Source organism: Lithobates pipiens, unplaced genomic scaffold, assembly GCF_037356315.1.
Source record: "Lithobates pipiens isolate NorthernLeopardFrog02 unplaced genomic scaffold, aLitPip1_a1.2 Scaffold_8, whole genome shotgun sequence".
In the NCBI taxonomy this organism is placed as follows: Eukaryota; Metazoa; Chordata; class Amphibia; order Anura; family Ranidae; genus Lithobates; species Lithobates pipiens.
Genome location: NW_027507903.1, coordinates 51,270,810 through 51,282,818, shown reverse-complemented (window position 1 = coordinate 51,282,818; position 12,009 = coordinate 51,270,810). Strand labels below are relative to the sequence as shown.

The 12,009-nt window shown below is 43.5% G+C and overlaps 1 protein-coding gene across 1 annotated transcript in view; it reads right to left on the bottom strand.

Annotated features, from left to right (window-relative positions):
* Positions 1–12,009, bottom strand: part of STRC (stereocilin) — an 82,785-nt gene that overhangs the window by 39,609 nt on the left and 31,167 nt on the right. Inside the window, exons 9-11 of the mRNA XM_077471297.1 lie at positions 9,713–9,822; positions 5,264–5,396; positions 4,228–4,410 (exon numbers count right to left, since the gene is read on the bottom strand). Of these exons, the coding sequence (XP_077327423.1) occupies positions 4,228–4,410; positions 5,264–5,396; positions 9,713–9,822 (426 nt within the window). The remainder of the gene's footprint in view (positions 1–4,227; positions 4,411–5,263; positions 5,397–9,712; positions 9,823–12,009) is intronic.

The following is a 12,009-nucleotide window of genomic DNA, read 5'->3' as shown; positions in this document are numbered from 1 at the left end:
CGTCACACAAAAGTCGAAAGTACAAATATGCATGATTGGAATCAGGGAATGACTGGGAAGAGTTTGGTCTTGTAAACTACTCTTTGTAATCTAGAATTAACAATCGTGATGCGGCAATTGCTGAAATGACGAAATGCAGTGCACATTCCAAATCTTCTTTAACCACTTGCTTACTGGGCACTTAAACCCCCCTCAGTCCCAGACCAATTTTCAGCTTTCAGCGCTGATGCACTTTGAGTGACAATTGCGCGGGCATACAACACTGTACCCAAATGAAATTTTTATCATTTTTTTCCCACAAATAGAGCTTTCTTTTGGTGGTATTTAGTTACAGCTCGGAGTTTTATTTTTTGCTAAACAAACAAAAAAAGATGCAAAAAAAAAAAAAAAAAAAAATCATGTTTTAATAGTTTGTTATAAAATTTTGCAAACGGGTCATTTTTCTCCTTCATTGAAGTGCGCTGATTAGGCGGCACTGATAGGCTGCATTGGTGGGCACTGATGGGCTGCATTGGTGGGCACTGATGGGCTGCATTGGTGGGCACTGATGGGCTGCACTGGTGGGCACTGATAGGCATAGTTAAGGCGGCACTAATAGGCACAGATAAGGCGGCACCGATGGGCACAGATAAGGCGGCACTGATGGGCAAAGATGGGCACAGATAAGATGGCACGGATGGGTGGCACGGATAAGTGGCACGGATGGGTGGCACGGATGGGCACTGATAGGTACCACAGATAGATGGGACTGATGGGCACTGATAGGTGGCACTGATAGGTGGCTCTGATAGGTGGCACTGCTGGGCACTGATGGGCGGCACTGCTGGGCACTGATGGGCGGCACTGCTGGGCACTGATGGGCGGCACTGGGGTGCAGCACCTTTGAGGCAGATTGGGTGGCACTGTGGGTGGCACTGTGGGGTGGCACTGTGGGTGGCACTGTGGGTGGCACTGTGGGTGGCACTGTGGGTGGCACTGTGGGCACTATGGGCACTGACAGGGGGCACTGACGGGGGGCACTTACTTTTTCTTTTATTTTACTTCAGGATGGCACTGCGGGAGGCAGGTGGGCACAGGCAGGTGGCAGGTGGTCCCTTGTATTGATGGCCGTGATCGGGACTGATGTCCCGATCACGGCCGCCGGTGATCGGCTTTTTTTTTCTCTCCTCGCGCTGTCAGCGCGAGGAGGAATAATAGCCGATTACCGGCTCCGTTCTATCACATGATCAGCTGTCATTGGCTGACAGCTGATCACGTGATAAGGGGTCGGGATCGACCCCTTACACGGATCGGTGATCAGGCGAGTCTCACGGACTCGCCGATCACAGAGCGCGCCGCGCGCGCCCCTCAGGGGGCGCGCAGGCCGCTCGTAACCAGGACGACGTCAATAGACGTAGTCCTGAAAATGTAGGTCCGCGCTAATGCCGTCATTTGGCAATAGCGCGGATCTGAAGTGGTTAATGGGATAATAATGAAGCTGCTTTGCTGGTGATACTGATGTAGTTTGCTAAACGTATTTTAAAAGGTATTTGTTTTGTACGATCTGAAAATCGTGAATCAATGCTCACCAAACTTCTACTAACACGAAATTAGCAGAAGGGGCACTTGAGAAATTAACTTCTTCTTTATACTCGCATAAAGAGTACAAAATCTTGCACATGCGCTTTTGACAAAAAGCAGATGCTCAGTCGTACAACAATCGAACCGTGTGTACAAGGCTTTACACGTTTTCTTCTAAGATTGCCCTGTATTTGGCTCCATCCATCTTCCCATCAACTCTGACCATCTTTCCTGTCCTTGCTGAAGAAAAGCATCCCCACAACATGATGCTGCCACCACCATGTTTCACAGTGGGGATAGTGTGTTCAGGGTGATGTGCAGTGTTAGTTTTGCGCCACATATAGTGTTTTGCTTTTAGGCCAAAAAGTAAAATTTTGAACTCATCTGACCTTTTTCCACATGTTTGTTGTGTCCCTCACATGGTTTCTTGTAAACTCCAAATGGGACTTGGCTTTCTTACAACAATGGCTTTCTTCTTGCCACTCTTCCATTATGGCCAGATTTCTGCAGTGCACGACTAATAGTTGTCCTGTGGACAGATTCCCTCACCTGAGCTGTGGATCTCTGCAGCTCCTCCAGAGTTACCATTGGTCTTTTGGCTGCTTCTCTAAATAAAATGTTCTCCTTGTCCAGCCTGTCAGTTTAGGTGGATGGCCATGTCTTTGTAGGTTTGAAGTTATGCCATACTATGCCATACTCAAACAGTGCTCCGTGGGATGTTCTAAGCTTGGGATTTATTTTTTTATAACCTAACCCTGTTTTAAACTTCTCCACAACTTTATCCCTGACCTGTCTGGTGTGTTCCATGGCCTTCATGATGCTGTTTGTTAACTAAGGTTCTCTAACAAACCTTTGAGGGTGTCACAGAATAGCTGTATTTATACAGAGATTAAATTATACATGGGTGGACTCTATTTACTAATTGGGTACCTTCTGAAAGCAATTGGTTCCACTAGATTCTAGTTAGGGGTATCAGAGTAAAGGGGGCTGAATACAGATGCATGTCACATTTTTCACATATTTATTTGTAAAAAAAAAAATGAAAACCATTCATCATTTTCCTTCCATTTCACAATTATGTGCAACTTTGTGTTGGTCTATCACATAAAATCCCAATAAAATACATTTACATTTTTGGTTGCAACATGACAAAATGTGGAACGTTTCAGGGGGTATGAATACTTTTTCAAGGTATTGTAAATATATTATACATTCCTATCTATTTACCAATGTTAGCAGAATAATGAATACAATAGGTAATGTTGATTGAGAGAGTTTAGTTCCCCTTTAACCCTCACTTTACATGCAAAAACATCATAAATTTTAACCTTAGGTCTAAAAGCTTACTATAAAGCTAAACTGCAGACATTAAAGCAAACAGCATTATACATCTGCAACAATGGTTTGTTTGCATTACTGTCAATAGATTACCATAAGTGGATGTATTGCCAATTATTTAATATATTAATTGGAAAATAAACTATATGAGTGCATAGAAATCTAAGGAAGAGGAATGTTGGTGGCTTTACTGTATACTCCACAGTATATCGCTAGCGGTTTTTCAGATACCAGTTGAGTCTACTCAGTAAAAAGCTGAACATTCAGACTATTTGACCTCATCCCTAGAAGCTGGCAAATATGGCATGCAAAAAGTATCATATATGCAATAAAAAAAAGTAGTGTTGCATATACTTACATTAGATTTGGGGGTGACATGACTGAAAAGCAAAAACCCCTGAAAAAAAAAACTGTTATTATTACAATATATAAAAACAGCCTAACCAAAAGGTTAATAAACATTTTGACATATTTTACGTTTCAGTCACTGGGGTTGATTACTAAAGGCAAATAGGCTGTTCATTTTGCAATAGAAAGTGTACTTTGCAAGTGACCTTGCCCCAAACTGTATTGAATGTTGTAAAGTTTCAAGGAATACAGGTACCTAAAGTGTTTTATGTTCTATCCCAACATAAAAAAAAAAAAAAATATATATATATATATATATATATATATATATATATATATATATATATATATAAAAAATGATATAATATTTAAGCAGGGACCTACATGGAAGCGGGTGTTAGTATCCTTTTAGGAAGACCACTCCCTGGGAGATGCTAGTGTGTGGAGTACTGTGACCTTTATAACCTGGTGTGGGTGGGCCCTGGGCAGAAGGTGGATGGAAGCTGGTTACCCTTTACTTATAGCATGCAGGTCTATAGCTTGGGGAGTAGTAGACCATCTGCACTTAGGCCCAGAGACAGACTCCATGTGAGGACCCACTGCTGGAGGACTCATGAAAGAGCATTTGGGAAGATAGCTCAACTTTACGAGTTAAGGGTTGATGGCACTGATGTGTTGTGCACTGTGAACGGGAGAAAGTGATGTTGAGAAGCTGTAGTTTGTTATTCACTAACTTGCTGAAAAGGCATCTTGTGTGGACATTTTTTATTCAAGAAGGTGGACCTCGGACCTAGAAAACATGAAGGTGGGGCCCAGGTCTGGAGAATGGTGGGACACAAAATTTCTCCTAAAGACAGGTATATGTGTACCTTAAGAAGAAGCAGAGGTGATGCCTTTGGCCAGCTTGGTGGGAACCACCATCTAATCCTAAACTTGTCAATATACATACGCCATCTGCTTTTTAGAAGGAAGTGACTTTACCTGAGCAAGTGAAAGGTCAGAGGCTTGTATCATTGTCAGAAGATTAATCACATGACTTTGTGGAAGTGTCTGGAAAAATGACACTCCTAGTTCGGAAAGCAGACTTCTCCAAGTGACGAGCTCATTAAAGTCCAATGATTGTACACTGACTTTTCTCAACACATCCACTAATGAATAAGCCAGCTGAAATATAAACATGAACTTTTATCAAACTGCACATGGAGCTGAAGCTATGCTATAACAAGGTGCACAAAATATGGACCCAGCACTGGACCCAGTGCAATGACAAAATGAGTTATTACACATATGACAAGTGTATTAGGACATTTTAGGGAACTGACTATATTTTAGCTACTCATCTCTTCTTGTTAATTTTAAAGCAAAAAATGAATGCTGCCTCCAGATTCATCCACCCTACCAACTGCTCAGTTTCTGCTACCCCTCTTTGTCAATCACTTCACTGGCTTCCACTTACCCAACAAATTAAATTCAAAATACTAACAACTTACGAAGCCATCCACAACTTGGCCCCCAGTTACATCACTAACCTAGTCTCAAAATACCAACCAAATCGTTCTTTGTTCCCCCTAAGACCTCCTGCTCTCTAGATACCTTTTCACCTCCTCCCATGTTCACCTCCAGGACTTCTCCTGAGCTTTTCCCATCCTCTGTAACTCCCTACCCCAATCTGTCAAACTATCTCTTACTCTGTCCACTTTTAGACAATCCCTGAAAACCCTTCTCTTCAGAGAGACCTATCCTGCTCCTACCTAACAACTGTACTTTTATTTTCTCCATCAGCTTATCACACACTTATGTTTTGTATCTCTTGACCCTCCCTTTAGATTGTAAGCTCTAATTAGCAGGGCCCGCTGATCCCTACCGCATTACATTATATTGTAATTGTACTGTCTGCCTATATGTTGTAAAGAGCTGTTCAAACTATTGGCGATATATAACTCATACATAATAATAAAACAAATTGTGGAACTAAATAGCAAGCTAAAGAAATATGTAACTAAAGAAAAAAACATACTCGCCCACGGTGGGACAAAGTCTTCTGTGAAATGCATTCAAGTAGTTTCTTCTCCAGCACTCCTAATGGGTAGTGGAAAGGCTGAAGGTTTTGCAGGTCCTCATATGTCAAATAGCAAACGAAGCCTGCAAGCCTTTGTACATGTCAGTGTAAAGAAAAAAACAAACAGACAAAATAAAGAAATCAAGATATCAGAAACTGACTATAATAACCAGACACAGTGGGGTTGATTTAATACAACTGGAGAGTGCATATTCTGGTACAGCTGCACATGATAGCCAATCAGCTTGGATTCTTTTTTAGATATTGGGGGTTATTTACGAAAGGCAAATCCACTTTGCACTGCAAGTGCACTTGAAAGTGCAGTAGCTCTAAATCTAAGGGGTGGATCTGAAATGAGGGGAAGCTCTGCTGATTTTATCATCCAATCATGTACAAGCTAAAATCCTGTTTTTTATTTTCCTTGCATGTCCCCCTCAGATCTACAGCGACTTTACTTCCAAGTGCACTTTCAGTGCTAAGTAGATTTTCCTTTAGTAAATAACCCCCATTGTGTTCTATTTAATTCTTACTGTATAAGGTTTTGATTTTACATGGTATATTGTGGTGTAATCATACGCATGAAGGATAGCGCTGTAATTTTTTGGGTTATATAGCTTCTAACTTCAACTTGTTCTATTAAAGCTGTAAAAAAAAATCTGGAAGCTGATTGGTTTCTCTGCAGAGCTGCACCAGATTTTTCACTCTTTAGTTTTGGTAAATCAAACCCACAGTTTCCAAGTATGGTTATGACTGCTACAATGCAGGACTAGATGATGTAAATATGGCCAGTGGATGAACAGTACCTGAATGGAAACAGTTTTCAAAATCAGAATGCTAAGGGTCCATTCACAACCGGACTGATGCACTGATCTTGCACATCACACTGTTTCCTTTTTTTCATTTTTTTTTAAAGAACTTTGTTAAAATGTCACAGAGTAACATTTCATTAGGTTCTATTGGCTACAGCGTGAAGCAAGTGGTGGATTGCATTGCAGCACAATGCAGTGGTGTGAACTGGCCTAGAAGAAGACAAGAATTTTGCCTGATCTTCCAGGGAGACTGTGCTGAACCAGCTTCCCAGAGCAATCCCACTGTACCTTTTGTGAATGAGCGTTTAGAATTTCTCACCCTATTCGGGATCCCATTAATCTTGTTTTAGTTACTCAACAATCTCAAATCCTAAATTCTTTATAGTTTTCAATTAGGCTGGGAATGCTTTAACAGCCTTGGAGACACAAAGGGAAGTCAGAGGATATCTCTACAAACAAGGTAAGTTCGGTACGCTTAGACCCCTTTCACACTGGGGGGCTTTGCAGGTGCTACAGCGCTCTAAATAGCGCCTTCAAAGCGCCCTGAAAGAGCAGCTCCATTCACTCCGGTGCGCTGACAGGACGGTAAAAAAATTCCTGCTAGCAGCATCTATGGAGCGGTGAAGGAGCGGTGTGTATACGGCTCCTTCACTGCTCCTGCCCATTGAAATGAATGAGGCAGCGCAGCTATACCACCAGCAAAGCGCCACTGCAGCAGTGCTTTGCAGTGGTTTTAACTCTTTCTCGTCCCACTAGCAGGGGGTAAAACCGCCCCACTAGTGGGCGAATACCACCGCTAAAACGACAGCAAAGCAGCACTAAAAATAGCACAGTTTTACCGCTGGTGCCCGCACTGCCCCAGTGTGAAAGGGGCCTTAGACAGTTCTCACTGAAACAAATATTGCTATTGTAAAATGTCCCATTTATGTCTGTTCCAGTGACAATTAAAGATGTATGATTTTTCATCAGTATTAAAGCAGATGACAATGGTTACCAGGACAAATATAGAAAGTAAATCTTCATTATGCTGTCCATAGACTGAAAGTTTTTTTTGTTCGGCATGTGGATTAAACGAACAAATCTATCCAATTCCTGCATTAAAGTGGTTATAAAGGCTGAAGGTTTTTTTATCTTCATCCATTCTATGCATGAAAGTAAAAAACGTTCAGTGTGTAGCTCCCCCCTCAGTCCCCCAATACTCACTTGAGGCTGATCCCGATCCAGCGATGTGCACGAGAGCAGAAGCTCTCCCAGGTCTCTGCCTCCTCACTGGCTGAGATACAGCAGCGGGAGCCATTGTGGGGAAAGGGGGGCCAAGATGCACTCTGTGTACCTCATAGACATACAGGGGTGGCTTGGGAGTGAGCCCGTATGAGTGCCCCTAGAGCAAGCAGCTTGCCATGGGGCCACTTAGCAGGGGAGTGCAGGCGGGGTACACAGGGTTGCCAACCTCCCGCAGCATTTTTTACTGGAAAAACATGGAAAATGTACTGGCAGAGCACATTTTTTACTGGCAACCTGAGAAATTACAGAACTACTATTGAAAACGAACGCAGTGAATATTTGAACAGTATAAACATGATGTGGAAACACTGACAATACTGAGAACAAATTTGCTTGATTTACACTTAAAAAGTCAAAAAAGCATGGCATTATCAGTCCCTTTTATTTACTGACAGTTGTAAAAAAAATCATAGATGTTTACAAACTGTCCGTAAATTTACTGGCAGTTGGCAACCCTGGGGGTACCTGGGAAGAGGAGGATCGGGGCTGCTCTGTGCAAAACCATTACACAGAGCAGGTAAGTATGACATGTTTATTATAAAAAAGCTGAACCTTTACAAAAGCTTTAATCCTCTACAAGAGTGGTCATCAACCCTGTCCTCAGGGCCCAGTAACAGGCCAGGTTTGCAGGATAACTGAAATACATCACAGATGATATAATTTGCTGCTCAGTGATTTCAGTATTCTAGTCTGCATCTCCCCAAGGTAATACATACCGTAAAACTTGGCCTGTTAGTGGGCTCTGAGGACAGGATTGATGATGACCACTGCTCTACAACACGGATGGATGAATTGCTTGATGCAGCTATCATACTTTGACAGCTGGCCCAGCCTTCTGTCCAAATACCCAAACAGCGGCTGCATTTGAATGGATCCTACCACTGTTCAGGAAAAAATAATCCTTTGTTTTTGGGTGGAATTCATCTAACATGGACACTCACTGTGCAAATTTCAGATGGTTCAACAGGAACTGGCCAAAATTCACATAGTAAATGACTAGATTAACGGGGCCACAGACAGCAATAAAACCAACATAAAAAGAATTCTATCCCTTCTACTCTATATTCTGACAATGGGACCCATGCTGTTAGAACACACTGATCAGTGGCTGCAGTCACTGATCAACGACAATCTACCAGCATATGACTTTGACAGAAGTCGATCAAACAACTGACTTCTCTCGAGTAAAGATGGGTATGCGCTAATCGAAATCCTGGCAGTCTGTGCTGAGCCGGCCAAGTTTCGCTCAGTGTAAGGTCAATTTTACACAGATTTTGACATATTTCACAAAGTAGAAATACACATTTAATGCAAGCGACACTGAGACATTGGAACTAAAGCATGCTTATGGCTGGTGCTACCCTGTTTCCCCGAAAATAAGACCTATTGTGATTGTCGGTGATGGCTGCAATATAAGCCCTACCCCCCAAATAAGCCCTACCCTGTTTCCCCCAAAAATAAGCCCTACCCTGAAAATAAGACCTACAAGGACTTTAAAGTGGTTGTAAACCCTTACAAACCAATTTGACCTACAGGTAAGCCTAGATTAAGGCTTACCTGTAGGTCCAAGAAATATCTCCTAAACCTACACAGTTTAGGAGATATTTACAAAAAGAGAGGCACCATTGTCTACGGCGCATGCGATGTAGACAGTGGCGTGCAGGCACACTATCGCCGTTAGCAGCATGCCGCTGCTAACGGCGATATGCCGTTAGTGGCGGCTCCCGTGCGCACGTGCGGGAGTGACGTCATCGATGCTCCGGCGCTGTGAGTGGCTGGAACAGCGATACCCGGAAGAAGATGGACACTCCGGACTACAGGGGACAGCGGTGACATCGCTGGCTCCTGTGTCAGGTAAGTGACACATAATGGGCTACTATGTGATGCATAGTAGCCCATTATGCTTTACTTTTGCAGGGAAACAAAGAAGTAAACCCAACAGGGGAGGGCTTATTTGGGGGGTAGGGCTTATATTGCAGCCATCACCGACAGTCACGCTAGGTCTTATTTTCGGGGAAAGATCATACTTCTTGAATGTTGTAAAACCTTTAACATTCATTTAAAAGAATACAACAAAAGAATAAAACAACAGTTACATTATAAAGAGACATACGGTAGATAGAAAACAAACACAAGTGTTAAAAAAAAAAGAGTCCCACGCCATTTATTTGTATTGAAATCTTACAATTGTAATCTATTCGGCCAATAAGATATGTAATTTGCCTTCTAGTGATCATGTACAACTATTGAACTTGCTGGTAGCAGGTAATGCAATCCCAGAGCGGTAAATTCATTGTTAAATAGCACTATATACCTCTTTATTTTGTCTACATCTTGGCTCTGGTTCATCAGGCTCTGTGCCACAAAACGTCCATGCATCATACCCAGGTTCACATCTTTCCAGCCATCTGCCAGCAATTTAATCTGTTGGGCACAAAACAAGTGATTAGTATGACTGTCAGTACCTCACTAGCGTCCCTTTTATCCTGAGCTTGTACACTTCCCTAACACAGTAATCTTATGTATAATACATTACACAAATCTACTGTAATGATCACTATGACATTAAAAGTGCAGTCAGATTAAATTCAGGGAGCAGCTTGCCCATTCTTCTTGTAGGACATTCAGGCGTATTAAATAAATCAGTGAAATTAGTCAAGATACAGACTGGTGTGGCCGACAGCAACCAATAAGATTTGTTCTAAATAAGATACTGTAAGTGAATTGTGATTGGCTGCTATGCGTTTCTGCAGTTTGCTAGTTAATGTATTGAACAATAAGGTATCTACCACTTCTAGGCCAAATGTTTTGAAAAATGAAACTACAATTTGATGCCAGCAACAATATATAATAATGGATGTATCTAGGGATGAGCTTCGTGTTCGAGTCGAACGTACGTTCGACTCGAACATTGGCTGTTCGGGCGTTCGGCGAAATCCGAACTCTTGGTCCGTTCGCGTCAAAATTTGTGTGGCGCGAGCGGACCACAATGCACTGCGGTGGCGCAGTGCATTGCTGGCTCGTGATTGGCCAAGCATGCACTGTGACCCCGCATGCTTGGCCAATCGCAGCGCCAGCAGCGAGGAGAGCCATGATTGGCCACAGGCATCCTGCCTGTGGCCAATCATAGCTCAGGCTATGTAGTGCACGCCCCACACTATATAAGGCCGCCTTTGAGGCGGCCTCATGTAGTGTGTTGGCATCTGAAGCAGTGGGTGTTCTGTGTACCTTCAACACAGTTACACACCAATCGTTTTTGGCTGATTTCCTATCTTGCTCTTGTGTAGTGGTTATTGTCTGTGCCCTGACCGCAGTATACACCACTATATTCACCTCACCTATATAGCTAGTGATCTAGCTTTAATAATAGAGCTTGCAGTCAGTAGTGTTAGGAGATAGTGCGTGCTGTCTGCGTGCTCTGTACCCAGTACATACCGCTATAATCCACCTACATAGCTGTTCTCTATTTGAGCCCAATTGCCATCTGCAGGAGTTATTGGAAGTTGTGTGTGCTTCCAGCACAGCACAGTATACATCTGTATATACCCCTTTAACTCTGCTGTTTTCTGGTTATTGTCTGCGTGCCCTGACCGCAGTATACACCGTGATATTCACCTCACCTATATAGCTAGTGGTCCATCTTTAATAATAGAGCTTGCAGTCAGTAGTGTCAGGAGATAGTGCGTGCTGTCTGCGTGCTCTGTACCCAGTAAATACCGCTATAATCCACCTACATAGCTGTTCTCTATTTGGGCCCAATTGCCATCTGCAGGAGTTATTGGAAGTTGTGTGTGCTTCCAGCACAGCACAGTATACATCTGTATATACCCCTTTATCTCTGCTGTTCTATAAAAAAGGCATCTGCAGGAGTTAGTGGGTGTTGTGTGCCTCCAGCACAATATAAACTACCCAACTACTGTTTTACCCAACACCCTTCAGGCCATTACCATGTCTGGAAGGCCAGCAAGGAGAGGCAGACAGGCGCGAGCCGATAAAAGAGGGAAAGCAGGCTCTGTGTCTAGAGACAACAGTGCTGGCCGTGGATGCGGTGCATTGTCATCAGCACGTGGCCATGGGTTATGCTTGTCCTTCTTTTCTGCAGCTGGACATGTTGAACCGCAACATGCCAACGACTTGGTAGAGTGGATGACCAAGCCCTCTTCATCCTCCTCATCCTCTCTCACCCAGTCTCAGGGTAGTAGCAAAGCAGCTGCCAACACATCGTCTTCCCTCCTCTCAATGTCATCATCAGTGACTCCTTCCCTAGACCCACCACGTCCTCCTGAGGAGTCTCCTGAACTCTTTGAGCACAGTGTTGGGTACATGCTCCAGGAGGATGCCCAGTGTTTGGTGGGCTCTGATGATGACACTCAGCTAGAGGAAGGCAGTAGCGTGAGCGCAGAGAGAGGGGATGCTCAAGAAGGACAGCAATCTGGCAGTCATGTTCCACAAGCTGCAGCATACTGCCAGGTTTGCTACAGCGATGAAGAGGGAGGGGATGATGAGGGCACTGACTCCACGTGGGTGCCTGGAAGGGGGGAGGAGGAGGAGGAGGAGGAGGAGGAGGAGGCACATGTCCAACGAGGCAGGATGCCCTCCGGGGGCCAGCTT